Source organism: Cucurbita maxima, unplaced genomic scaffold, assembly GCF_002738345.1.
Source record: "Cucurbita maxima cultivar Rimu unplaced genomic scaffold, Cmax_1.0 Cma_Scf00006, whole genome shotgun sequence".
Lineage (NCBI taxonomy): Eukaryota > Viridiplantae > Streptophyta > Magnoliopsida > Cucurbitales > Cucurbitaceae > Cucurbita > Cucurbita maxima.
In genome coordinates this window covers 4465209-4491618 of record NW_019272022.1, presented here as the reverse complement: position 1 = coordinate 4491618, position 26410 = coordinate 4465209, and the positions used below count along the sequence as shown (strand labels likewise).

Here is a 26410-nt window from a genome sequence, read left to right as displayed (position 1 = left end):
TGCCACACCAATGGTACGAAAACTATGCCTTGCAGGATATGAATAAATAGTTTCTAAATTTTGGCATTGCTTCTCATGTGATAAGGTTAGTGCTATATTATATTAGGTAGGTTGAAGAAAATTACATAGCTTATCCATGTTTTCCTCGAGGTCGCAATTCAACTCTTATTGTGTATTTGTCATGCATTGTTTTTTCTTGAGCTCAAACGTTTAAATCTTCTTTTTATGCTATGAATTATTGGATAAGATGTGCTAACACAAAAATAAAATTAAACGATTTGTTATCGTTGGCTCAATTTGTTGGTTGTGTTTATGTGGTAGTTGTCCTGAATCGTTACATGAATCCTTTATGTTTGTTTATGGTAGTTGTCTTGAATCGTTACATGAATCCTTTATATTTGTTTATCATGAATGTCGTATAATAAAGATACATGAATCCTTTATGTTTGTTTATCATGAATGTCGTATAACAAAGATAGTACTTATGTTGTGGAATATAGTATGCTTGAGAGTTGGGACGTACAAAGATTGAGCAATAAATTGACGTTTTGTGCTCTTTACGTAAACTTTTTTTTTTGTTTACTTCAATAGCACGGGTTAAGTAATAGTCATAATCGATCTTTTAGTTGATATATTCTTTACTTAGTGGGTAAGTTTTAGTTGATATATTCTTTACTCAGCAGATTTAGGATGTTAATATTATTTCCCAAAATAAAATTCCCAAAATAAAAAATGGAATTGTTTAAAAGTAGTTGAAGGTTAATTTGACTTGGTTTATTGGTGGAATAATGGTGGATTGGATGTATTATACTCAATTAATTATTATTGATATTTTATTAAATCAATTTAATTATTTACTTGATTTTGACCATTAATTTTGAATTATATGCTAAATTATAAACTTAGCTTCGGGCGTGTGGTTTGTATTCAATATGAAAATGTTTTAACAAACTATATATTTAATAGTGGATTGAATTTCAAAATTTATCTAATAAATTTATAAACATTCCCTCTTTTCCACATATTTATTCGAATTTAAAATTATTTATTATGACGTAATAAATACAAACATTCATATTTAAAGACTTATTAAATATTTAAAAATTAATTTGACATTTTTAATTGGTTGAATGAACTCATCTAAATATGATCTTAATTGGTCAGCCACAAATTCAACTATTTGGGAGTTGAGCTATGATGCTATTTGCAACCGTCCAAATTCACTAATAATAGATATTGCTCGTTTTGCCATTAGATCTACTTAAAACGTATGTTAAAACATTTTCACTTTTATAAGTAATGACTTTAAAACACGTTTGTTAGAGAGGAAAGAAGAGCAATAAATTGTAATGACCCAATCCAACGCTAGTAGATATTGTCCTTTTCAACCTTAAAACACGTTTCTTAGAGAGGAAAGAAGAGCAATACGACTCAGGCCCACCGATAGTAGATATTGTCTAGTAGATATTGTCCTTTTCAACCTTAAAACACGTTTGTTAGAGAGGAAAGAAGAGCAATACGACTCAGGCCCACCGATAGTAGATATTGTCTGCTCTTTTATAATTAATGACTTTAAAACGATCTAGACCTACCGCTAGTAGATATTATCATTTTTAGGCTTTCCATTTCCAACTTCTCTTCGAAATTTAAAATACTTCTACCAAAGAGAAGATTTCTACCCGTATAAAGGGGTTTGTTCTCTTACTCAATTAATTAACACATAAATTTAAATTAATAAGAGAGGCTAAATTTTTTTTGAAGCTTTCTATAAATACCCAACAGCGCTCCAAAAATGGATTCCCGGGCTGTGATGTGAGCTTAAGAGAACCTCGCGGCTCAAAGTGACGTAAAAGTTCTCTCTATGTACACGCAAAGGCAAAAGCGCTGCTGAAAGAGCTTACACTTCACCAATAAGTTTCGTATCTCCCGCCTTGATTAGTTTCTTCTCCAACTTTCTCATGAATGCTCTATCAATCGATGCAGGTTTATCTCATACCGATTCCCCTGTGTTCTTTTTTTTTTTTTTTTGTTTCTAAGCAATGCAGTTAGGCGCATATGTTCGACTGGAAATTGACAGCGTTTTGAGCTGATTGATTTGGTTGCTTTTGTTGGATGATGAAAGTCCCACATCGGTTAATTTAGGGAATGATCATGGGTTTATAATGTAAGAATACACTCTCCATTGGTATGAGGCCTTTTGGGGAAGCCCAAAGCAAAGCCATGAGAGCTTACGCTCAAAGTGGACAATATCATACCATTGTGGAGAGTCGTGTTCGTCTAACAGCTTTCTTGTTTTATTTTGTTTTAGTTTTAATTTTTATTATTTGTCCAATGTGAAGTTTAGCATTTCGAGCTACCTCGGTTTCTGATTCTCGTGTTGGGTCGAATCGTTTTTGTTGCTTGTTTTGGTGCTCTTGTTTGTTTGATGAAACGTAAATAGCTCGGTTCATGTTGAAGTTGGCGGATGATCGGTTCTATTCTATGCCTGAGTTCTTGCTGATAGTTCGAATTGTCAGGGAACTTAGACATGCTTCTTGGTCCTCCATGGATGAATCATTTTTGGTTTGAGCAAGACGAGGAGGATAATGAATGTGAAATATCATTCTTCTTTTTTTGGGACTCCGCTCCATAGCTCATTGCATTATGTAAACAATGGAAAGTTTATTTATTTGCGTCGAAGCCGATTGTTGAAATGGGACTCTAAGAAGTACACATGTGCAAAGAAAAATGATTGGGATGCTCGAGTAGATGGATTTTCGCGTTTTTGTGTGCAGCATTTGAAGTCATTGAGTATGAAGCTTGGGACAAGATACGAGTCTTTGATGAAATGTGCCAACGAGCCTTTTGTTCTAACAAAAACTCTATCGAGTTTCTTGCGTCCTGTGTGGAACGAGGGGTTGTTTTTGATTAGATGTTCTGCTTTTGTTGCAGTTGTATCTGGTATATGCTTACTGGTTTGGTATGGGCAGACAAAAGCCAAGGGTTTTGTTGAAGCTAAACTTCTTCCTTTTGTTTGCAAAGCAGTCAGTGACCATATTCAGCGTGATCTTGATTTTGGAAAGGTTACAAGTATTTCACCCTTGAGCATCACACTAAAGTCATGTTTGGTTGGTCCAGATGGTGACGAATTCTCTTGCGGTGAAGTTCCCACCATGAAGATTCGTGTTTTACCTTTTACCAGTCTGAGAAGAGGGAGGGTAATAATTGATGTGGTATTGTCTCATCCAATTGTGCTAGTTGTGCAGAAGAGAGATTATACTTGGTTGGGGCTACCCTTTCCATCTGAAGGGACCTTGCCGACGCATTCTTCTTCTGAAGGAGGTATTGACAGTCGTACTAAAATAAGAAGAATTGCCAGGGAAGATGCAGCTGCTCGCTGGTCCAAAGATAGGCATGATGCGGCTAGGGAAGCAGCTGAGGTGGGATTTGTTGTTTCTGACAGGAGTCCAGGTTCGTATGATAGTAGTGCTTCGAAGGAGGATATACGTCCTACGGTAGATGTTGAAAACTCTAAAACTTCTTTTCTCACGGACGAAAATGTTCATTTGAGAAAACATCACTGCATGGATACGGATGTGGAATACAAAATAAAGCATTCAAATACAGAGAAGTATTTTGATGTAAAAAACCCTGATATGAGGCTTAAATTCTTGTCTAGAGTAATGAAAGTGCCAATGAAAGGTCAATCAAAGAGGAAGGCAAGTGGAGACGATGTGTATATAAATAGTTCCACTGCCAAAAAGAGAATTCTTAGGCGCAGTACATTGGCAGCTCGGGGTTATTTCAAGGGTGCATCCGAGGGGAAGTTTGGTGAGCCTTCACAATTGCACAGGAGTTTCAATATTGTGAACCCTGATGCCTACTTGGTCAAAAGTGTGAACGAAACTGATGCTGACTCCTCCATCATGAATACTAATGTCCAGAATGGGAACCAAAGTTTAGATGCCAGATTGCATTCTATTAAAGAAGAAGGAGATATTGATATTCTGAACCATATAGATGATAAGAGTTCAACAATTACAGGTTTGGGCAATAAGGACAGAAGATCCTTTTCAGTTACTTCCGGCAGCCATGAATCTAGTGTGAAAAAGGATGATGTTATAGGATCTGATCATATTTCTGAAGGAACATCTGATCAAATGTGTCATACATTTCAAACACCAACTTCAACCATTTATGAACATCAGCATGGAACAACTTGGCCAATTTCCTTCTCGGCACTAAACCAAAAATCAGATTTATCTTATTTTCCTAAAGACGTGGGGAAGAAGCTGTTGTACCATCTAAGCACGTTCGTCCAAAACCTGAAATTTATCTTGGTTCAATATGCTAGAGGTGTTGTTGATGATGGAGATGTATGGAAGAATGAAGGTACTGAGACGATGCTTCCAGTAACGATTGATTCTGTTCATTTCAGAGGCGGGACACTTATGTTTCTTGCATATGGTGACAGAGAACCAAGGTAGAGTCTCCTTATTGTGTCTTTCTCAAAAGTAGTTTAGTCGAAAGGTGATTTTTTCTAAAAAGTTATTATTATTGTTTAAAAAATCTTTATACCGGAGAAAAACCAAAAAAGCCACAACTATAATTTTCTATATATAAATTTATTTATTTTACTTGTTAAGCGTTAGACCTGACTATCAACACTGGAATTGTTTATTGGATCTAAAAGTTATAGATGAGTTGGGACACCACCAACGTCCGCATTAGGAATGCTAGTAGCCAGTTTTATATGCTGAGTATTAGGAAAAAATAGGAAAAAATGCATGATGATGCTGCCGTTTCTTTTGGCTAGTTTCATTTTAAGATTTTCCAGTAGTTTGATAATGAACTGACTGAAACCATTTATATTAAGTGAAACGTTGGCAGGGAGCTTTTTTAACACATTAGTAGGATGCTTTGTACTGGGAATCAAAATCAATGTGGTTAAGTTGATGCACTCAATGATGTTAAATGAATGCTAACTCTATATGGACAAAGTATTTACAATTTTAAATACATGTATCCAGAGAGATTGAGAATGTTAATGGACATGTGAAATTTCAAAATCATTATGGCAACGTGCGTGTTCATTTGAGTGGTAATTGTAAGACATGGAGAGAAATTGTCTCTGGAGATGGTGGCTGGTTATCTGCGGATGTTTTTGTTGATACCTTTGAGCAGCAATGGCATTCAAATTTGAAAATTACCAACCTATTTGTTCCGGTATGTTACTTTAGCAATAACTATCTATATTAACTGTTGAGGTTTAGAAGTCTGCATCTACATGATATGAAGTGTTTACTCATCATGGGTTCCCTTTTTCATCTTTGTGCAGCTTTTTGAGAGAATTTTAGATATTCCAATCACGTGGTCCAAAGGAAGAGCCACTGGTGAGGTGTTTCTCTAACTTCCTGTCTCTCACATCAACCTTTTACACTTTTTAAAAAGATTATTATAATTTTGAAATCATGATTAAACAGTATATATTAGCCTACCAGTAACTTTTTTTTTTTTTTTTTTTAACCAAGAACCAACATTTTCATTAAAGTAATGAAAATAAATTAATGCTAAAAAATTCAAGCTCAGAAAGGGAAAAAAGAAAAAGAACATGAAAACTTAGTAAGAAATGATTTAAAGCATAGAAATTTTGATCAATATTTAAACAAAAATTGATACAATAAAAATGCATTTATTTTATGTTGACTGCTATCAAATTTTTTTTTTAAAAATCTTGTGAGTCTGTTTTCAGGTTCACTTGTGCATGTCAAGAGGAGATACGTTTCCTAATTTTCAAGGGCAACTTGATGTGACAGGGTTGGCCTTTAAGATCTCTGGTGCTCCATCAAGCTTTACCGTAAGTCTGACATTGTCAGTGTACTGTGATACCCTCCATTTCAAACGGATAAGTTCTCTGCTATATCAATAGAAATTTATGTTTGTTGCAATATTTCTGCTTTTTGTGGTTTATAGGGGAATATGCTGGTCGTGTATAGATGACTGTTCCTGTTCTTTTGACGTTAATTGGATACTTTGTGGTAGGGGTTCTAAGGCGCTGGATGAAATTTCATCCAATATTTTATAAGATTAAAGAATGGGTGTCACGTTCTGACAGCGTGAGTGAAAGAGTTACCTCAAAGAACAACCCTTATACTTTATACTAAGTACTACATTTAAAATGATTCAAATTTATTAGAAATCAAGAGTGATAAATTGGAATAGGTAATAGAGTTACTAGTTACTTGATTGGAATAGGTAATAGAGTTACTAGTTACTTGATTGGAATAGGTAATAGGTAATTGAGCCACTTGTTTAATTACCTCCATATCTGACATAATTTTGTCCCAGCGACTAGTCCTTGAGATTGTAGGATACTTGAATAGACATACACACTTTCATCCATTACTTAGTTCTAATCGCACAATTTATGTGGTGAATACCCATGTATTAGAAGGATGAGCGTCAACGGACTTGTTGAACTCGTTTTTGCTCATTCTTCTCAAGTTTGTTCATTGACAAGTGGTGGTCCTTTGACTAATGAGGGCACAGTTTTAGTTGAGCAGTAACTTACCTTTACATTTTAGCTTGCCTCTAATGACCTTTGGGACTGTTAGAGGAGTTTGTTCAGGGTTAGCAGGGCACGCATTAGGGACGGACAATTGTTGATGTAGGAGGTGCTTCTGTATTCTCCCCTAGGGAAAGAGGGATTGTGTTGTGGTAGGTTAGCTTCTTCGCAGTGTCGTGGGATATTTGGCTTGAGAGAAACAATATGATTTTGAATGATAAAGAGAAGTCAGGTTAGAAGGCTTGAGAGGTTGTTATATTTAACACCTCCTTGTGGGTGTCGGTGACTAGGCCTTTTCGTAATTATTATTTGGTTTTATTCTTTTGGACTGGAGTCCCTTTTTGTAGTTATTTTTGAACTCTGCTTCTTTTATTATCTTTTGAGTGTGTTGAATACCGTTGTCTACTTTCCAAATTTCTTTCTTTATTTACTGTTGAAGCATGAAGCACTGCTTTCAATGTAGATGTTTTTATTTTTATTTTTATAATTTACTAAAATACTATCTAGTGCTTGGATGAAACATCCGGCTCATTGTGCCCTTAGCTATTCTCCAATGCTGACTTAGAACTATATTATCGTGGTTATTCATTCACTTATGCAGGAAATAGCGGCAAGTATATCTTTCCATGGTCAGAGAATATTTGTACAGAATGCAAGTGGTTGGTTAGGCAGTACTTCATTCGAGGCATCTGGTGACTTTGGGATTCATCCGGAGAAAGGAGAGTTTCGTTTGATATGTGAGGTATGTCTGTACTTGGGGGAAACGGTAGACAACTGTTTTGCCTTGTAATATATATCATCAAATGGATATTCCTTGCTGTTTAGATGTATCTTACCGTTCATATTGAGTACCTTTTAATGAATATTGGAAGATCATCGAGTACAAAATCTTCACTTTCTTCCACAAAGAGAGAACTTGGAGAGGAGAAAGAAGTCATTGAAGGATACCTAAGTTGCAGTCTTTATTCTGTTTTTCCCTTTGATGTCTTCTCAGAGAGTTTCATTTCACAATATATGCACATATGTTTAGACATATATAATACCAAGCAGTTGGGTTGTGTTTATGTAGAACTCAGAGAAAGACTTGATTATCTTCTTCTTATTAACATCTTTTACCTCGAGGAATTTTGGTTGGATTCTTTTAACCCCATGTTGTTTTTGCTGAATTGTGGAATGTGGATGAGTTATTGGTTTGGTTGAGGTGTGGTTCTGTAGAGCAAGTTCAAGAGCTTCTGTTTTAGGAGTTTTTAAAGGAGACGTATATGAGGATTCTTGAAGACAAGTGTGGTATTGGATTATTTTGGAGATTTTGGAGAATATTTGTTGGCCTCCCAATGGCTTCAATCATACCAGAAGGTGGAGTTTTAGGAGTTTTCTTGTATTCCATTTTGTAGCTAGTGTTAGACCTCAGATTGTGAAAGAATACTCTAGGAAGGGAAAAAATGGGAAATTTAGCCACAAATAACGAGGAGAATTAGCATTAGTTTTTTCTTATGTGGTTATTTTATCCAAGTCTGCTTGTGTTTTGTATTGGGGATTATTGTGATACCCAAGTAAAGGAGTGGTACATGAATGAACCGAAACCACATTTGAATGAGAGCAATACTAAGGATAGGATGTCTAAGAAAGACTTAAAAGAATTGAAAGTTACTAGCCATACTAACAAGGTGCACTTCCATTTTGGGTGGCTCAATCATACGAACTCTAGAGTTAAACGTGCTTTACTTGGAGCAATTTTATGTTGGGTGACCTCCTAGAAATTTTTCTAGGATGCACGTGAGTGAGGATAAAATATGCTAGAAGGACTCGTGTTGGTCTGTGAGAATAGTCCTCACTCTTAGAAGCAAGGAGTAAGTAGTGTGATGTGGCTATGTCGCAGGGGATGTAGGAGAATGCCAGGGCCATCAAATGTCTATTGCGGATTTGAAATCTAGATCCGAATCCTGGGCATGAGTTGTTACAAATGGTATCAGAGTGGTACCTCTCCTAGTAAGATGTAGTTTGGGGACGAACTAATGGGAAGTTGGTGGGCATGTGATATCTGAGTAAAGAAGGGGTACATGAATGAACCGAGATCACATCCGAATGAGAGTAATCTTGATAATAGGATGACTAAGAAAAGCTTAAAAGAATTGGAAGTTATTACCTATACCAACAAGATGCAGTTTTCTTTGATAGGAACTCTATATTTAAGTGTGCTTTGCTTAGAGTAATTCTATATTGGGTGACCTCTTGAAAATTTTCCTAGGATGGATGTAAGTGAGAACAAAACATGCTGGAAGAACTTGTGTTGGTCTTTGGGGACAGTTTTCACTCTTAGAAGCAAAGAGTAAGTAACGTGGTCACAGGGGAATGTCGGGGCCATGAGGTGTCAAATCCGGATTCCGAATCTTGGACATGGGTCATTACAGTTATAACTTCATGGTTGGTTATACTTTCGCCTTTTCAAATGGTCTTTAGTTGGAAAGTTAGGGTAGTTCAGTTTCCTATCTTGTTTTGGTTTGTCAAGAGTGGTGAGTACAATGACCCTCTCAAATGGGTCGTTGCAATTTTTTCACTAAAGGAATCATAAGTAAATAAAGGATACCTATCAGCTTGGTGTAAGGCCGAACAACTTGTTCTCTGAGTTTTTTGTTCTATAATTGTGTATCCGTATCTAGGGATCACATTTGATGTTAGAAATTAGTAATTCAAAGAGTATTAAATCATATGTTATATTTATTTAAAATTCAAAATTATTAAAAAATGATTACGGATTGACAAGACAACACATGGAATGCTGCTTCTACCTGGGGTTTGGAGATGTGGAAGTGTTTATGATATCCAGTACACTGCATATTCACATTTATGCACATGTCAAGCTGTTGATACTTACTACAAAGAGGATCTATTCAGATCACCCCTGTTTGCCTTTGTTCCAAAGAATCTTGAATAATAGAATTATTGTAAGATATGCCTTTCAAGATGACATGCAATAGTTCCCCTGTTCTTACTATGTAATATGCTGCAAGTGTAAATTAACTTACTGTTTTTCTTATTAATTTTCAGAGAATTACATATCCTTTTTATAGGGAGACAGACTAACTAAATTTAAATCAATAGACAATCTAAATTTCCTAATACTAGGTAATCTAAATAAATCCGTAGATAATAGGTAACAAGATTATAGATACTAGGTAACTATAGGGAAGTCAACTACTTCCCTTATTTAATATGAGATTACACGAATATCCTTCGACATAATATACTAATATTCTAGAGTTTATATATACATATTGCTTTCGACTTGTAACCTTGTATTTTTTATATTCTTTCCAGGTTTCTTGTGTTGAAGTAAATGCCCTGTTGGAAACTTTCAAGATCCGACCTTTCTCGTTCCCTGTAAGTTCAGTTGGTCAAATTTCTCTTCTACCTCTTTCTCCTGGAAAATGAAATGGGTTAAGAGGGAAAGTCTTTCTTATCATGACCCTCATCGGTTATCACACTATTCTCATCCTTTAAAGGCACGCACACACACGCACACACATGATTAGAACAAAATAGAAATAAGAGAAGAATCTTGTGAAGAAATATGTAAGATTTCCTTGTTGATTCTTCTCATAATATTGATCACAGTTAGCTGGTTCAGTAACTGCTGTGTTCAACTGTCAAGGCCCATTGGATTCCCCCATCTTGGTAGGAAGAGGAATGTTTTCCGGGAAGATGAATCATTCAATTTTGGATCTTCCTGCATCATGTGCTTCTGAAGCAGTTGTGAAAAGTAAAGAAGCTGGTGCAATGACAGCAGTTGACCGTTTTCCACTTTCCAATGTCTCAGCAAATTTCACTTTCAACTTCGACAACTGTGTATGTTTTTGAGACAGCTATTAGTCTAGTTAGAGTTTTTCTGGGTAAAAGCATCAACAATTTTTATTGTGTTTTTGCATACTTGGTTAATGATCATTTACAATTGTATTTGGGTAGGTTGCTGAGTTGTATGGAATCAGAGCCAACCTTGTAGATGGTGGTGAAATTCGAGGGGCAGGGAATGCATGGATATGTCCAGAGGTGCAAAATAGGCTCTTTTAAGCTAATTTTGTTGTCATTCTTTCCTGGCAAACTATAAATTTGTATTTGTTCTATTTCTTTCTTTCCCTTCTTTTATTTTCTATTGTATTTCTATGAGGAGTGAGAGCCTAACCGCTCATCCTCCCAAAAATAGAACTTTTCCCATTTTGCAGTTGAAAAATTAGAAATGATGTGCAAAAGTCGCTGGGGCCAGGGGCAGCAACCTTAGCCCTTTGGGTTCTTGGTCAGCCTTAACTTGAAGCCCATATTTACAGCTGATCACCCTCCTCCAAATGACTTCTTCATCATAAAAATTTTTCATAGCCACTTGATAAGTAAAGCAATGTTTCTGAATCTTAAAGATTATATTCCATGGTCATTGAAGGACCGAGTAAGAGTTTCCCATTTACAGCTCACAAAGTGCCTTCTCTGTTCAGAGACAACATCCTCCCATATAAAATCCTTTTACGGTTTTCCCCAAGGTTTTGGCCGTTGTTAAAGGAGGGAAAAATAGTGAGATGCTCCAAAGGAAATATTTGTCAAAGTATTCCTTCCACCTTTGGCGATAGGATATGCCTTCGTTTGGCCGTTTTAGCCTTGAGCTTATCCACAGGACATCATAGCAACTTTCTCATTGATGACACTGCGCCCTATAACAACCTTTCTTGAACAAGGTCTATTCTATAGCCTGTATTACCGTGACCTTGAGTTCTTAGGAGACACAGTGCCCTATAATCGCAAATTCTATCTCTCTTTATCACATGAAGATTCTAGAATGACTCCCAGTAAATAATAATTCTCAAACATCACTGTTATACCCCAAAGAGATGTAGTCACATTTTGTAGTAGGTTCACTGAAAAGTAAATATGACTGTCGGGTACTTCTGAACGACTGTCTTAAAATATAGGTTTGAGGAATTATTTTTCATATCTGTATCTTTAGGTCTTAAGGTTTTATTATTTTTCTCTTTAGCTGGAAGTTTATTAATGTCCTATTCCGATGTCAAATTTATTTCTTTTCAGGGTGAGCTGGATGATACAGCAATGGATCTAAAATTTTCAGGAAATGTATCATTTGATAAAATCTTGCATCGATATATGCCTGGCTATTTTGACCCGATGCCACTCAAATTGGGGATTTTAAACGGGGAAACCAAAGTTTCAGGATCCTTCTTGAGACCGTAATACTGCATGCTTTTCTTTTCAATTGTTAACGAAAACTGTCTGTCTTCCTCTTTGGATCTATCAGCATTATTTCATGATTATGCCTTTTAGAATCTCCTGGAATTTCATCATTATTTGGGCTGGTTACATCTTTCCTTCTCTTTGTTTCTGCAGGAGGGTTAACATTAACTGGATTGCACCACTAGCTGAAGGATCATTCAGAGATGCTCGAGGAGATATCAATATTTCCAATGATTATATTATTATTAACTCTTCCTCTGTTGCTTTTGAACTGTATACAAAAGTGCAAACATCATATGCTGACGAGAATATGCTAGGTGATGAAGCGTTTGATGCAAAGAAGACTCCGCCATGTACTATTGATGGAGTGGAGTTGGATTTACATATGCGTGGTTTTGAGTTCTTGAGCTTTGACTCTATTTTTGAATCTCCAAGGCCTACGCATCTAAGAGCAACTGGAAGGGTTAAGTTTGTGGGGAAAGTTCTGAGTCCTTCGACTGGTAGCTCTAGTCAAGATTTTAGCATTGAGAAGCGTAAGCAGCAGGTGCAGATAATTGATGATGAGAATATAAATAGTCTTGCTGGAGAGGTCTCAATTTCTGGTCTTAAGTTTGATCAGTTGATTCTGGCACCTAAGCTTGCTGGGTTATTGAGCATGACTCGTGAGTCAATCAAGGTTTTATCTAAAATATCTCTTCTAGAAAGAAATTGTTTTAATTTTGAAATTGACATATGAATTTATTTGCAGTTCTTTGCATATAGTTCCCTGCATAAGGTATCTCATTAAGTTTTCAAATGCAATCTCTTTGGTTTATGTTTAAGCTTTAATTGGCTTGTGTCTCTGGTTAGAAATGATGTGTGATTAGGTTGGGCAGCATGTGAAATATCCCAGAGCTTGAATACTCCTTCAGTTCATTGTCTTGCAAGTTTTTTCTAGGAGGCAAAATTTGTGAAGTTTTTGAATCTTCAATGGAAAGAAAACGGACTTTAGTTTATTTAGTGAAAAGTTGTACACAAAAGACAGCCCTATAAACTACACTCCATTAACTTGTTGATAGTTCCTCTCCAACTATAATCCCCAGCACAATGCCTACACTGCATTCATCCGAGGTGTTGCTCTCTCTCTAATTCTATGACCAGAAAACAACTGGCATATGTTCTTGTGTGCATCTCTATCAAAATCCCGATAGATCTAAAAATGGCTGCATCAAAGAGGTCCACCAATTCTTGCCAAGAGTACAATTAACAAAACTCATCCCCAACACTTTCCTCTGCCCCCTACACGCTGCACATCAAGATGACCTATGACTCATGCTTGAGCACCTCCTTTGTAATCCTTCTGCCATGCTTGGTCTTCAAGGCAACGTGTCCACGTGTTAACACCTTTTTAGATGCCAATCATACCTAAACATTTTTGTTAAAACGTTAAATCTTTATAAATATGATTATATATTTATTTTTATTTTTTACACGCATAATTAAACTTGTATTCCAAAGGTTAAAGAAGGGGGATCCTTTGGATTTCCATTACTTTCTCTTCCAGAGTGGAAATCTTTCTTGAGATTACTCAAATTCTGAGGAGATTATTGAGATTACTCTCTAATGCACTTAGATCAAGTGCCTCCTCTCAGCAATTGACCACTTGATGCATCCAGAGTTCTCACGCAATCTTAATCTTGAAGTCCATACTTCCATAAGTTATTCATACTTTCTAGAAGAAATGTGAAACCATAGTTCTCTTGGATCAGAAGATGTTCTCAGTACTACTTTTTGCCAAGAAGGCCTCATTCTTCTCTGATATCTTTGCACAAAGGACTTTTTCTCGTTAGTTTCATGAGATGTTCTTAGTACTTTTTTTTTTTTTTTTGTCAAGAGAGACATTATAACAGACTGTTTGCTTCCTGTTTGCATTCCTACGTTCATTTGAGTGATATTGTTTTATGACCTCTAAATGTATAGACCTGGTATATATTTTTGGAGTTAAAATATTTGTCAATTTACTATATGAATTTAAAGAATTGACATCCAATCTTGCTCTTATTAAATCTATTTATCAGTGGTTTCTTATTTTTGTGCTCTATCTTCTCTCTGTTGTTCCAGTTGGATGCAACAGGTCGGCCTGATGAAAGTCTTTCAGTAGAAATTGTGGGGTCATTGAAACCTAGCTCTGATAATTCTAGTAAGTCGAAGTTGTTCTCTTTTAATCTCCAGAGAGGGCAATTAAGAGCCAATGCATGTTACCAACCATTTCGATCTGCACATTTGGAGGTATACATGTTGCTTTGATTTTTCAAAGAAAAGATCTTTTGTACTTTGTGTGACAAGCTACTACACTGCATACAGTTCATACCCTAAGAACGTGATAAGCTGATTATGATCTCCTTATTCTTTATGTCTGTTGGTCATAGCTACGTCATTTGCCACTTGATGACTTGGAGCTGGCTTCACTTAGGGGAGAAATACAAAGGGTAAGGCAATCAATCTTGCTCTCGATACAATTTTGCGAAGGGTGCATGATGTGGGGTGTCTTTTATGTCTTAAGATCTTTTCTTTGATTTCTTGTATTTTCTTTGATTCTTGCTGGATCTTGCATTCTTATAATCGTTGGTTTCCTTAGTTCACCCAAGTCTCTTCTTATTTGGCCCCTTTGACCAAATTGGTCAATTTATTTAGGAACTCTTGGGTTAGTCTTGCTTTGTTGGCTGGTTTGTGGCATTTAAATAGTTTGTCCCGAACTATGAATTTTTCTTAGTTCTACATCAGTGCACTCTTTTATATATAATGTTAGCAATGGTAGATCGAGGGTGTTTACATTTACATCAATACATAGCTGAAAGAGAGTTAAATTCATAAAATTATCAAAGGTAGAGAATGAGTCCCTGAATAATCTTTCATTTCATTCGCCCAAAAGACACCACATAAAAACTCTATAGCTAACACAAGTTTTTTGTTACTCCGTGGAAATGATGTCCCACGAAATGGATTCCAAAAAATCATACATGTTATTAGGCAAAGCTAATGAGCATCCAAATGCAGAAAGGATCATATTCCAATACCGTGTAGCACAGGAGCAATGTCCAAAAAGATAACCGGGTGTTCAGAATCAAAAGAACGCGTAACATAACAAGATGGAGATATGTAAAGTTGAGGCGTACGCCGTTGTAGTTTGTCCACTATTGGTTGTAGCAAGGCTAAGTTCCCAGATAAAAAAATTTAATCGTTTTTGGATAAACCTCTTTCCAAATCACCCTGTAAAGGGTATTACAAGTGAGTTAAACACATACTAGAATCACCCACAGGATGGGAGGTAATTTGACCCAAACGTGCACTATGAGATATCAACTGACTTAGGCAATCGGAGACCAAAATGATAAGAAATGGCAATAGCGGATTGCCTTGCTGAATGCTTCAAGAGGGAATGTTTTTACCTCCAGGCTTCCCATTAACAATGATCGAATAGCTGAAACTAGAGATACAACTACAAATTCACTCCTTCCAAGCTGAACCAAAACATTTGGCAGAAAAAACATCCAGAAATTCTCAATCTGCCTTATCAATAACTTTTTCCAAGTCTAGTTTAAAAACCACCCCTTTCTTGCGAGACCCAAACCAATCATCTATTCATCGCAATTAGAGTCATCTAGAATTTGTCTATTTTCTACCATAGCCATTTGATTTTCCGACATGGTGATCGTATTTTATTGAAGTTTTAAAACTTGTCTTAAATGGAAGTTGATTGTTTTCCCACTCTTTCTGTGGTGTTTTCTTCTTTTTCCTCTTCTTCCATTCAATGTTTGTTGACAGCCAGTTACTGTTTATACTTGAACCTTGTACTCAACAATGACTTGTTTGCTTTCAGGCAGAAATTGAACTTGATCTTCAGAAAAAAAGAGGTCATGGGGTTTTATCAGTACTTGGCCCAAAATTCAGTGGCGTGGTGGGTGAAGCTTTTGATATAGCTGCTAGATGGAGTGGAGACGTGGTAAGTCCTAAGCATTTATATACTTGTCTTTACCATTCCATTAATTTTTGTTTTTAATAAGCATAACCTGCTCTTGTTATCTCCAATTGAGTTCAAATTCTTCTCTGTTATATGTGGATGATAAAATAGATCAAATGTGGCTGTTGTTTTATTGCCAGGGAGGTTAAAATTATCTATTATCACAGTGCACATGTTTTACCCCTACCAAGTTGGGGCGACATATAAAAATGTTGACAATTCTGCTAGACAACATTGAAGTTCTCCCTTATTTAAGATTATCTCACTATACTCCTATTGTCTTTCAGTCAAAGTTTAATGGCCCAAGAATCATACAAGGGAAAGAGGAGAATGTGGGTGAGAAAGTGGGATGGTTTGTTTGTTTTCTTAATTAATCGGGAATGTTGAAGAACCTCCCACTCAATTTAAAATAAATTGATAAAATTATTTTAATTTAATATGAATAAGAAACTAATAAAGACAATTAAAAACCTTCCTAATTTACCATAAGGGAGGTATGTCTAAAGGAAACAAATGTATTAGACAATTTACACCAAAATATAGCTTGATAAACAATATTGTCAAGGGCTTTGTGTAAGTTTAAGTCTTATCCATAAATACTCTTTGATTTCTTTCTTTTCATAGAATCCAAAAGATAGCTATAATGAGATTTTTCCATAACAGGGGTTTTTCATTTTTTAAAGGGTGGCATGTTAAAGACCATGTCCAATAGATCCTTTACCTCCTAGGGAAAAGTGAGATGTCATCCGAAGGTATTAAGAATCCTTTTAAAAAAAATTTGATCATAAATGCATTGCATAAATAAGTGGTTTTGTGATTCATTGTCCTTCTTGTATAGTGCACACCAACTTGGAAAAAGGGTCCTAGAGGGAGTTTTTTTTTTTCTTTCCTTTCCATATTGTCTTTGATAGCGTGGGGCTTATTGCTTCTACTTTTTCTCCTATGTCTACATCAAAGATTTTATAGAGAAGATCCTGTCAGCGCTAGGAAGTCATGTCAATGAGTCTGCATCTTTAGACAATATAACTGGGGTAAGGTCGAAGCTTAATTCAGCTCATTCCATAGCTTCGTTATCCTTTAGGTTCCTACCAAGTTTAAGGTCCCATAAATTGTTGACATCATTCCATGTTTCTTTGATTGTGGTTGTTTTGCTACGAGAGAGTCTATATAGAAGTGGATACCACAACTCCAGAAAGATGTGCACTCTCGATCACCCGCCTTATGGTGAATTCGGCTGGTGATGAGGTTTTAGTATTTTTTTATATACTTCCATGGCCCCTATGCAGAAGTTGGAGAGGATCGATTTGTATATGATGTAGGAGAATATTTGGCCTTTATAAGTTTTCCCCACAAACCGTCTTCATTGTGATTATATATCCATACCCATTTGGCAAGGAGAGCTTTGTTCTTCTCCTATATCGAAAATAGACCAAGTCCTCCCTTATATGCTGGGAGGTTTATGATATTCCATTGGACAAGGTGTAGACATCTTTCCACGTATAGTTTTGAATAATCTTTCAATATTCGTAGAACAGAGACATGTAGTAAGTGGGGAGGTTAGACAATGTGGCTTGTATTAGGGTGAACCTTCCGCCTTTAAAAGTATAACATGATGACGTATAACATGATGACCATGTTAATAGCCTTCTTTCTACTATTTCAGTAATGGTATTCCAAACATAATAGGATAATTGCCTCCATTTAAGGGTAATCCTAAGTACATATTCGACCATTCACTCTTTTTACAATCGTATCGGTTGGTAAGGTCTTTGATAATCTTTTCGCTAATTTAATGCCCATAATCTGGAGATTGATATTTTGTTCTAAGAAACTTTCAAAGGTTTTAACTATCTCGATCATGTTTTTTTATGGAGGAGACATATGATAAATTATAGAATAGTATCGTCTTATCCACAAATACCTATAAGGATATTTTATGATTTTTTTTCCCAAATAAAATAAAAGCAAAGACATGTATCACTCATTCTCAGACATCTTATGCCTAGTTATTTGGTTTCCGAGCATCCTAATTCTTTGTACAATTTGAACCAAACAACCCTAATTGCTCGTTGATCATATGTCCATTCTTTTTGGGCCCTTTCCTTTGGTATTTCAATTTCTTCATTATTTTATTCATGCATTTTAGCTTTTATACTTCGTATCTGAAATTAATATCTAATGATGTGCCTCATCTATCTGCATCTTTAGATCACCCTCGAGAAAACTATTCTAGAGCAAAGCAACAGTCGATATGAGCTTCAAGGTGAATGCGTGCTACTTGGAAGCCCTGATCGAAATGTTACTGGTAAGGAAAGTAGTAATTTTTTGAAAAAGGCAATGGCTTTGCATCTTAGCAGTGTCATTTCTTCCATGGGAAGATGGAGGATGAGACTGGAAGTTCCCAGGGCTGAAGTTGCTGAGATGCTTCCACTGGCCCGACTTCTTTCTCGATGTACAGACCCTTCAGTTCATTCAAGATCCAAGGTTATCTTCTTTTTACTGCAACGAGATTGATTTCTTGTAACTCACGTTACCTTCTAAAATGTGGTCAAGAAACTTATATCTGCTTAAAACTTCAACCATAGCTCAGCATTAAAGCATGCCTTTTTTTTATGGTGTGATCTTGTAAGGTTCCAAAAATGGGGAAAAGTAATGTCATTTTTTGTCAAATTGACTTCTAGCTTTTTTATGGAAATGGCCATAAGAACATTCTATTTCGTTTGCTTTCAGCGCCATAGAAGGATATTCTATTGAAGTACAAAGAAATCTTTGTATGTGCTATTTCTTAATTGGTGCATTACACGTAAGGATGGGAGGAAGACCTTAGCACCTCTTAGTTGTAATTTCTGTGAAGTTATGAGATTGCTTTTCCCATTTTTTTGGCCTCTCCATCAATTGGCAGAATTAAGGCTTCGTCCCCACTCCTGGGGAAGGACCAAAAAACCCCAAAAAGGTTTTAGAACCTTGCCCGTTGATCACTAGTGAGCAGTGAAGAAAACCATGCTATGGACGCGTCCTTCTCTGTCTGATCTTATTCCCTGCAGAGGAACTCTTTTATTTTTTTGTGGTTATTAATAAAGTGTTTGTTTTTATTAAGGGGGAAAAAAAACCATTAAATTGAATCAAACAGTGATCTCAAGGCTCTTATGGATTTCTTTACTACCAACCAAGTCCGAGTCTGAGTTCCAACTGCTTCAATTTGAATTATTCGAAAGATGTCTTACTATTATATGAAAAAGATGGAAAATCAAACTTATTTCTTGATTAAATAGAATTGCAAGAGATGAATAGAGTCCAAAATAACAAGAGATATGTATATAGACCGATAAAGAGTAAAGTTGATAGAGTAAAAGAGTAAAAGCTTACGTTGCAAGAAAGTAGAAAATGATGGAATTTATAATTTTTGGGTATTTTGTATGTGTTATTGTTACTTGATAAATTTCTAATTTTGTAATAGAATGCAGGATCTTTTTATTCAAAGTTTGCAAGCTGTTGGATTATCCACTGAAAGTGTTCAAGATCTGATCGAGGTACTTTTTATAGAATGATCAAAAGCTGCAACATTTTTTTAAAACTATTTCTGACTTGCATTTATCACTCCTTAGTCTGTATCTTCACAGAAATGCCTTTGTTTCTTTTCTTGATCAATGATCTTGTTTTGAGCTGCACGTAGGATATACATCAAAACTCCATCATGTTTTGTATTTATCTTACTTTTCCAGGTGATACGGAGGCAGTTTATTTTATCAGAGGAAATTGTTCTGGAAGATTTGTCTCTTCCAGGTTTATCTGAGCTCAGAGGCTGCTTGCGTGGTTCTCTTGATGCGAGTGGTGGAGGCAATGAGGATACAATGGTAGATCTTGAGTTATAATTTTTAGGCCATAAAAAGTTGAAGAAATGTTTCCTTTTCCTTTTTGTGTCTAATTACTAGCAATGGTACATTGAATTATGTGGCCTTTAAATGTTACTCTGATGAACTGAAAGTATGTTACTGTCTGAACCTTATCCTGACTTTGTAACGGTCCAAGCCCACCGATGGTAGATATTGTCCACTTTGAGTTTTCCCTTTCGGGCTTGTCCTCAAGATTTTTAAAACGCGTCTACTAGGGAAAGATTTCCAGACCCTTATAAAGGGTGTTTCATGCTCCTCCCCAACTGATGTGGGATCTCACAAACTTCCTTAAGTAGCTTTATACTCTCTGAGACGTCAAAAGTTAAATATTTTATTGAGTTTCATTGTGGAGACTGCATGCCTTCTTTTAGATTAATAATAGAAATGCATATCATTGCTTCCAACAATTATTTATGTTGATTTATTGCTTGGTTGATTGGCTTTTAAGAATGACTTTCATTCCTTGGTTTTGTTGTCAGGCAGAATTTGACATTCGTGGGGAGGACTGGGAATGGGGAACCAACAAAATGCAGCGTGTTTTGACAGTTGGTGCATACAGCAATAATGATGGTTTGCGGCTTGAAAATTTTTTTATCCAGAAGGATAATGCCACAATTCATGCAGATGGAACTTTGTTTGGCCCTTTATCTAGTCTTCACTTTGCTGTTCTAAATTGTCCTGTCGGTCTAGTTCCTACTGTGGCTCAGGTAATTGAATCTTCAGCAAAAGATCTTGTTCACTCATTGAGGCAACTTCTAGCTCCGATTAAAGGTATACTGTACATGGAGGGAGATCTCAGAGGTAATCTTGCAAAACCAGAATGTGATGTGCAAGTAAGGCTCCTTGATGGTGCCATTGGTGGCGTTGATCTTGGTCGAGCTGAAGCTGTTGCTTCCCTTACCTCAAGCAGCCGTTTTTTGTTCAACGCAAAATTTGAACCAATTTTCCAAAATGGCCATGTACATGTTCAAGGAAGCATTCCTGTGATGTTTGTCCAAAATAGCATGGCAGAGGTAGAAGAATTGGAAACAGATTCAAGTAGGGCAACTTTGATCCATTCTTGGGGGAAGGAAAGGGTTATGGACAAGTTCAATGACAGAAAAAATTCCAGAGAGAAAAATGAAGACTGGACTACTCAATTGACAGAAGGCCTTAAAGGATTAAACTCGAACCTTTTGGACGTAGGAGAAGTTAGGTTTGATGCAGATATTAAAGATGGAGGCATGCTGTTACTAACAGCTTTGTCTCCTCATGTTAACTGGCTTCATGGAAATGCTGACATCTTGCTTAAGGTGACTACACTTCAAATTTCATCATGGGTTTATATAATGTGATTTCTTTTAGTCTGTGTTTCAATTACATATGCTCTAAATAAATAGGTAAGTGGCACCATTGAGGAACCAGTATTCGATGGATCTGCAACTTTCCACTGGGCTTCAGTATCTTCGCCCGTGTTCCCTAAACCACTTGTAAACTCCGGTGGCATGATCCATGTTAGATCAAATAGGCTGTGCTTCGATTCCTTGGAATGTCGTGTAAGCAGAAAAGGGAAGTTGACTGTGAAAGGGAATCTACCCCTTAGATCCAGTGAAGCATCCCTTAGTGACAAGATTGATTTAAAATGTGAAGCTCTGGAAGTACGCGCAAAGAATATATTCAGGTTCCTTATCCAATTATGACTTTTAAGTACTCTATGATATACAAAAAGGTTGAGTTTGTACATCTGTTTTTTTCTTGATGTTTTGGATTTGGTTCGTACAGTGTGGCTTAACTTTTTCTTTGTGGTTTCTCTTTGGCTTCAGGGACGAATAATTTTATAATCACTCCTCATTTTCTTGATGTATGACTTCATGTGCGGTTGTACTGAGCAGTTGAAATCTCTGTAGTTTTTCATACATGCAGTTTCTTATATAAAAGCTTAATTTTAGAACACCTCGATTCGGCATGATTCTCAAGGTTTACCCATTCTTCTTAGGTTGTTACACAGAGTTTGGCTTCCCTAACTGTAGTATTTCTTATCATGTTGTCTCGAGCCTCCTGGCACTCGTTCTAGTAATTCTCTTCTTGCTTGTTTGTTGATTCATCCCACCTCTTCTAATTCCCTTAGAAGGTTCAGATTTCAAAGAAGTTAAGGTTTTTCTCTTCATTTCTCCAAAGGCCTTTCTCTATGGTTTTCGGACCCCGGCAGTGCCTGTTTTTACAAAAGGCATTGGGAGATTTGGCCTGGATTAGGTTTCATGGAGGTTTTGCTTTACTATAAAAATTTGGTACAGCTTTTTTTAAATACTCAGCGTAAGTTCAGCTCCTAATGATCATTATCTTCATTTCCGTAACAGTGGGCAGATTCTTTGGCGGACATGCCTTGCTAGAAAGATATAGGATACGTTTTGGAGATGTTGAGAGTCTTGGGAGGGGATTTGGAGAATGGCACACTTCAATTTTTATTCCCAACATTAGTGCTGCCTTTTATTTATTTATTTTTTGCAGTTTGCTTTGTGCTTTGCAGCCCCCTAAGCATAGGCTTTTTTTTGTGAGATCCCACATTGGTTGAGGAGGAGAACGAAGCATTCTTTATAAGGGTGTGGAAACCTCTCTAGTAGACACGTTTTAAAAACCTTGAGAGGAAGTCCGAAAGGAAAAGTCTAAAGAGGACAATATCTGCTAGCAATGAGCTTGAGCGGTTACATTTTCCTTTTGGAAATTTCTTTTCTACTTCCATTCATCTTAATAAGAAAACAAAACAAGCTTTCTTCAGTTAAGTTTTTTGCTCTACTTCTGTTGCTCCATTAAATTAAAATACTTATCTATCTCTTTAAAATTGCAGTGGCCAAGTTGACTCTCAAATGCAAATTACTGGGTCAATATTGCAACCATATATATCTGGAAATATTCAATTGAGTCGTGGAGAAGCATATCTACCACATGATAAGGGCAGTGGAGCTGCTTCATCTAATAAAGTCCTACCAGACCAGTTTTTCAGTCCAGAATCTACAGCGTTGAAAACTAGATTCCATCCACCTCGAGGTGATCTTTGTATTTTCATATTCGTGGCTTCTCATTACTTACGAATTTCACAAGCAATCATAGTTTTCCTGCTCTGACACTCTTGTATCAGAATTAGGGATACATATGAATGTAGATTTAGTGGACTGACTGACTTCAACGTAAAACTTTTCATGCAACTGTCTCCTCTGTCACTTTTTAAGACCATTAGTTTATTTTAATATATTTTTATCTATCTTCAAGGGTAAAACTATCTATCATGATCCATGCTTTGATATTGTCTTTACCTTTCAGTTCTTCATAAGAATATGGTTTAAGTGTGCAAATTCATTGTGTTGATATTTCCATAACCCTCCACTAATTTTTGTTATAGTTGTTACCAGATGTTATTGCTTAGAGTTAAGTGGTACTCCCATATTTCTTGCATAGATTTTATGATTCCGCTGGTAAGGTTGTTTACTTTTCATTTACAATTTTATCCGGCGAACTTGCATTACTTTGAAGTTCGCTAAATAAAACATTTCAAGTCATTTTTTAAGGAGATAAAAAGCTTGGACCAATTTGAATCCACTTTGGACAGCAAAAGGAGCTTGGACCAACCCGAGTCCTAATTGTGAGATCCCACATCGGTTGGGGAGGAGAGCGAAACATTTTTTATAAGGGTGTGGAAACCTTTCCCCAGTAGATGAGTTCTAAAAACCTTGAGGAAAAGCCCAAAGAGGACAATATTTGCTAGCGGTTGGCTTAGACCGTTACAAATGGTACCAGAGCTAGACATCGGACGATGTGCCAGCGAGGAGGCTGAACCCGAAAGAGAATGACTGCCAGTGAGACGCTGGGCCTTGAAAAGGGGTGGATTGTGAGATCCCACATTGGTTGAGGAGGAGAACGAAGCATTATTTATAGGAATGTAAAAACCTCTCCCTCCTACTAGTGACCTTGAACAATTACACTAATTGTATTGATATTCTATATATAAAAAAAAGTTGTTAGCGTTAAAAAAGGAAATTCTGTTAGCATTGATCTTCAGTCCTTTGGTCAAGCTTTCAAGGCCAACATTAGTGAATGTAGCATGAAGTTCTATTTTAGTACAAATTCTTCTCCGTAGGAATTTCAAGTAGTCTGATCTGTTAATTTCATGACATTGTATGATAATTTACAAAAGCCATGTATACAAATTTGTGAATATAATTAGTGGAAATATAGATACTGTTCTTTGTCTTTTTAATTATTATTGTTTTTTTGCTTCAGATAAATCAGCTGAGACCGAGAAGGCGTCCAGAAATGTAAACATTAAACCTCGTGTCAATGTCTGCCTTAGTGATTTGAAGCTTGTTCTCGGACCAGAATTAAGAATTCTTTATCCTTTGATTCTCAACTTCGCTGTTAGCGGAGAGCTTGAGCTAAATGGTTGTGCTCATTCTAAACGGATTCAACCAAAAGGAATTTTAACTTTCGATAATGGTGACGTAAATCTTCTTGCAACCCAGGTTAGTCTTTGTTATCAAATCTTTCCTATACTGGTTCTGTTTCTAAACAAACGAATCTGATATTAGCCTTAACTATGCAGGTAAGACTGAAACGGGAGCATCGAAATATAGCAGCATTCGAGCCTGAGAATGGGCTTGATCCAATGCTGGATTTAGCTTTAGTAGGCTCCGAGTGGCAGATTAAAATACAAAGTCGCGCTAGCAAATGGCAAGACAACTTGGTGGTGATGTCAATCCGTTCTGTGGAACGAGGTGCTCTCTCGCCCACCGAGGTAAGTGTTTGAATGATGAGCATTGCTTGCTAAATGTTCGAACAATATTAGGATGACTGGTGGAAATTCATAGTTTCGGATGCTAGCTTTGATTGCTTGTTTGAAGATAATATGTAGTGATTTTACGTGATTGGCACTTCTTGGAAATGATAGTTCTGACTAATTTTAGTTGTTCTCTTTCGTCGAGGAGAGGGTGTAATGTGAGATCCCACATCAGTTCATCAGTTGAAGAGGGGAACGAAACATTTCTTATAAAGGTGTGGAAGCCTCTCCCTAGCATACGCGGTTTAAAATCGTGAGGCTGACGGCGATACGTAATGGGCCAAAGCGGATAATATCTGTTAGTGGTAGGCTTGAGCTGTTACAAATGGTATTTTAGAGCTAGGTTCCAAGCGGTGTGCGAGCGAAGACGTTGGACCTCCAAGGGGGGTGGATTGTGAGATCTCATATCGGTTGGAGAGGGGAACGAAGCATTCCTTGTAAGGGCGTGGAAACATCTTCCTAACAGACGCGTTTTAAAACAATGAGGCTGATGACAATACGTAACGAGCCAAAGTAGATAATAGATGTTAGCGTTGAGCTTGGGCTATTACAAATGGTATTAGAGCCAGGTTCTAGGCAGTGTGCAAGCGAAGACGCTGGACCCTCAATGGGGGTGGATTGTGATATCCCACATCAATAAGAGAGGAGAACGAATCATTCCTTATAAGAATGTGGAAACCTCTCCCTAACAAACACGTTTTAAAACCATGAGACAAACAACGATACGTAACAATTAACAAATCAAGAATTGATTGTTAAATAAACTTACCTCAGGCTACCCGGGCGTTCGAGAACCAGTTAGCGAAATCAATATTAGAGAGCAACGGGCAATTGGCATTGAACAAGCTTGCAGCTAGTACGCTTGAGAAACTAATGCCAAGAATAGAAGGAAAAGGTGAATTTGGTGAGGCTAGGTGGAGATTAGTGTATGCTCCTCAAATCCCAAGTGTACTCTCCTTCCCGACCACCACTGATCCTTTTAGCTCACTCTCATTCGGCACGGTTGTTGAAGTCCAGCTTGGAAAGCGCATTCAGGTGCTGTTTCCATGTTTGGTCGTGTTGCCATGTTTAGTCGTGTTGCCATATTTGGTTGTGTTTTGTTTTGTTGTCATCATTTTGTCCATGTTGTAGGCCTCGGTTGTCCGGCAAATGAGGGAGTCGGAGATGGGCATGCAGTGGACGTTGACGTACAAGCTAAGGAGTGGATTGCGATTGGTGTTTCAGTCAGCTCCAGCTCAACGAACGCTGGTGCTTGTGGAATATTGTGCTGCATCACTGGATTAACTTTAACTCTAACTTGAACTTCAACTTGGATGTTGTTGCTGTTGTTGTTGTTAAATTAAAGAAGTTGCTATATCAGAAGGTCTGCTGCTCATGATTGACAAGTTGCACCTTCAACTTTTATAAAATGGTATTTTGTTTTAACTTCAAACCTTCAAAGCACACGATACCATCCTTGTAAATCTCTATTTACTCCTTTGCTGACGTCAAACACATGTCAAATTACGCATTTGTCCTTGCCTTATAAATAATGTATTAACCAACAAATAAAATTTGATTAAATTCCAATTTTAATCCCTTTATTGTTATTTTTTTTTTTTACTATTCTACTTAAGTAAAAAAATAATCTTGAAAAGTTCAAATTTAGTATCTTCCAAAAAATTTATAATCAAACTTTTACAATTTTAATTTTATTCAAATTAGTAAATATAATAGTAATGCATTCACATTAAAAGTTCCAATAATACCCTCTTCAAAAGTTTAAAAATATTCTTAATTTATGGGTATTTTTTAAACATAGTATTAGTTGTAATGGTATTTTTTGTTTGAAGTTTAAGGGTATTTTTTAAATAAAATATTGACGTTTGAAGTTGTAAGGCTTTAAAACGCGTCTGTTAGGAGAAGGTTTCCACACCCTCATAAATGGTGATTTG

At 36.6% G+C, this 26410-nt stretch overlaps 1 protein-coding gene and 1 long non-coding RNA gene across 5 annotated transcripts; one reads left to right on the top strand and one right to left on the bottom strand.

Annotated features, from left to right (window-relative positions):
* Positions 1–1809: 1809 nt before the first annotated feature.
* LOC111480396 lies at positions 1810–25904 on the top strand. Of its 4 annotated transcripts, none has more exons than XM_023125407.1 (24): positions 1810–1983; positions 2932–4462; positions 5010–5205; positions 5318–5377; positions 5732–5836; positions 7146–7286; positions 9863–9925; positions 10160–10390; positions 10508–10591; positions 11615–11772; positions 11930–12452; positions 13877–14044; positions 14185–14244; positions 15636–15758; positions 17985–18260; positions 19241–19306; positions 19499–19630; positions 20149–20961; positions 21049–21329; positions 22494–22693; positions 23924–24162; positions 24243–24434; positions 25251–25511; positions 25608–25904. In XM_023125407.1, exons 1-24 carry the CDS (start codon positions 1959–1961, stop codon positions 25758–25760), a joined length of 6081 nt encoding a protein of 2026 aa, XP_022981175.1. In that variant the 5' UTR covers positions 1810–1958; the 3' UTR covers positions 25761–25904. The 4 variants fall into 4 exon arrangements, with proteins under 4 accessions (XP_022981175.1, XP_022981174.1, XP_022981172.1 ...); XM_023125406.1 differs by having other exon boundaries at positions 2517–4462; XM_023125404.1 differs by having other exon boundaries at positions 2458–4462.
* On the bottom strand, positions 2013–2374 carry LOC111480398. The gene is made up of 2 exons (XR_002717808.1): positions 2283–2374; positions 2013–2102 (listed from the first exon to the last, which is right to left on the bottom strand). It is a non-coding gene; the product is annotated as an uncharacterized LOC111480398 (long non-coding RNA).
* Positions 25905–26410: the final 506 nt, after the last annotated feature.

Coding starts and splice junctions, on each gene's coding strand:
- LOC111480396 (XM_023125406.1), top strand. CDS start 2,586: ATGAATGTGAAATATCATTCTTCTTTTTTTGGGACTCCGCTCCATAGC. Junction 10,592..11,614: donor ATGCATGGATATGTCCAGAG/GTGCAAAATAGG, acceptor ATTTCTTTTCAG/GGTGAGCTGGATGATACAGC. Junction 21,330..22,493: donor CGCGCAAAGAATATATTCAG/GTTCCTTATCCA, acceptor TTAAAATTGCAG/TGGCCAAGTTGACTCTCAAA.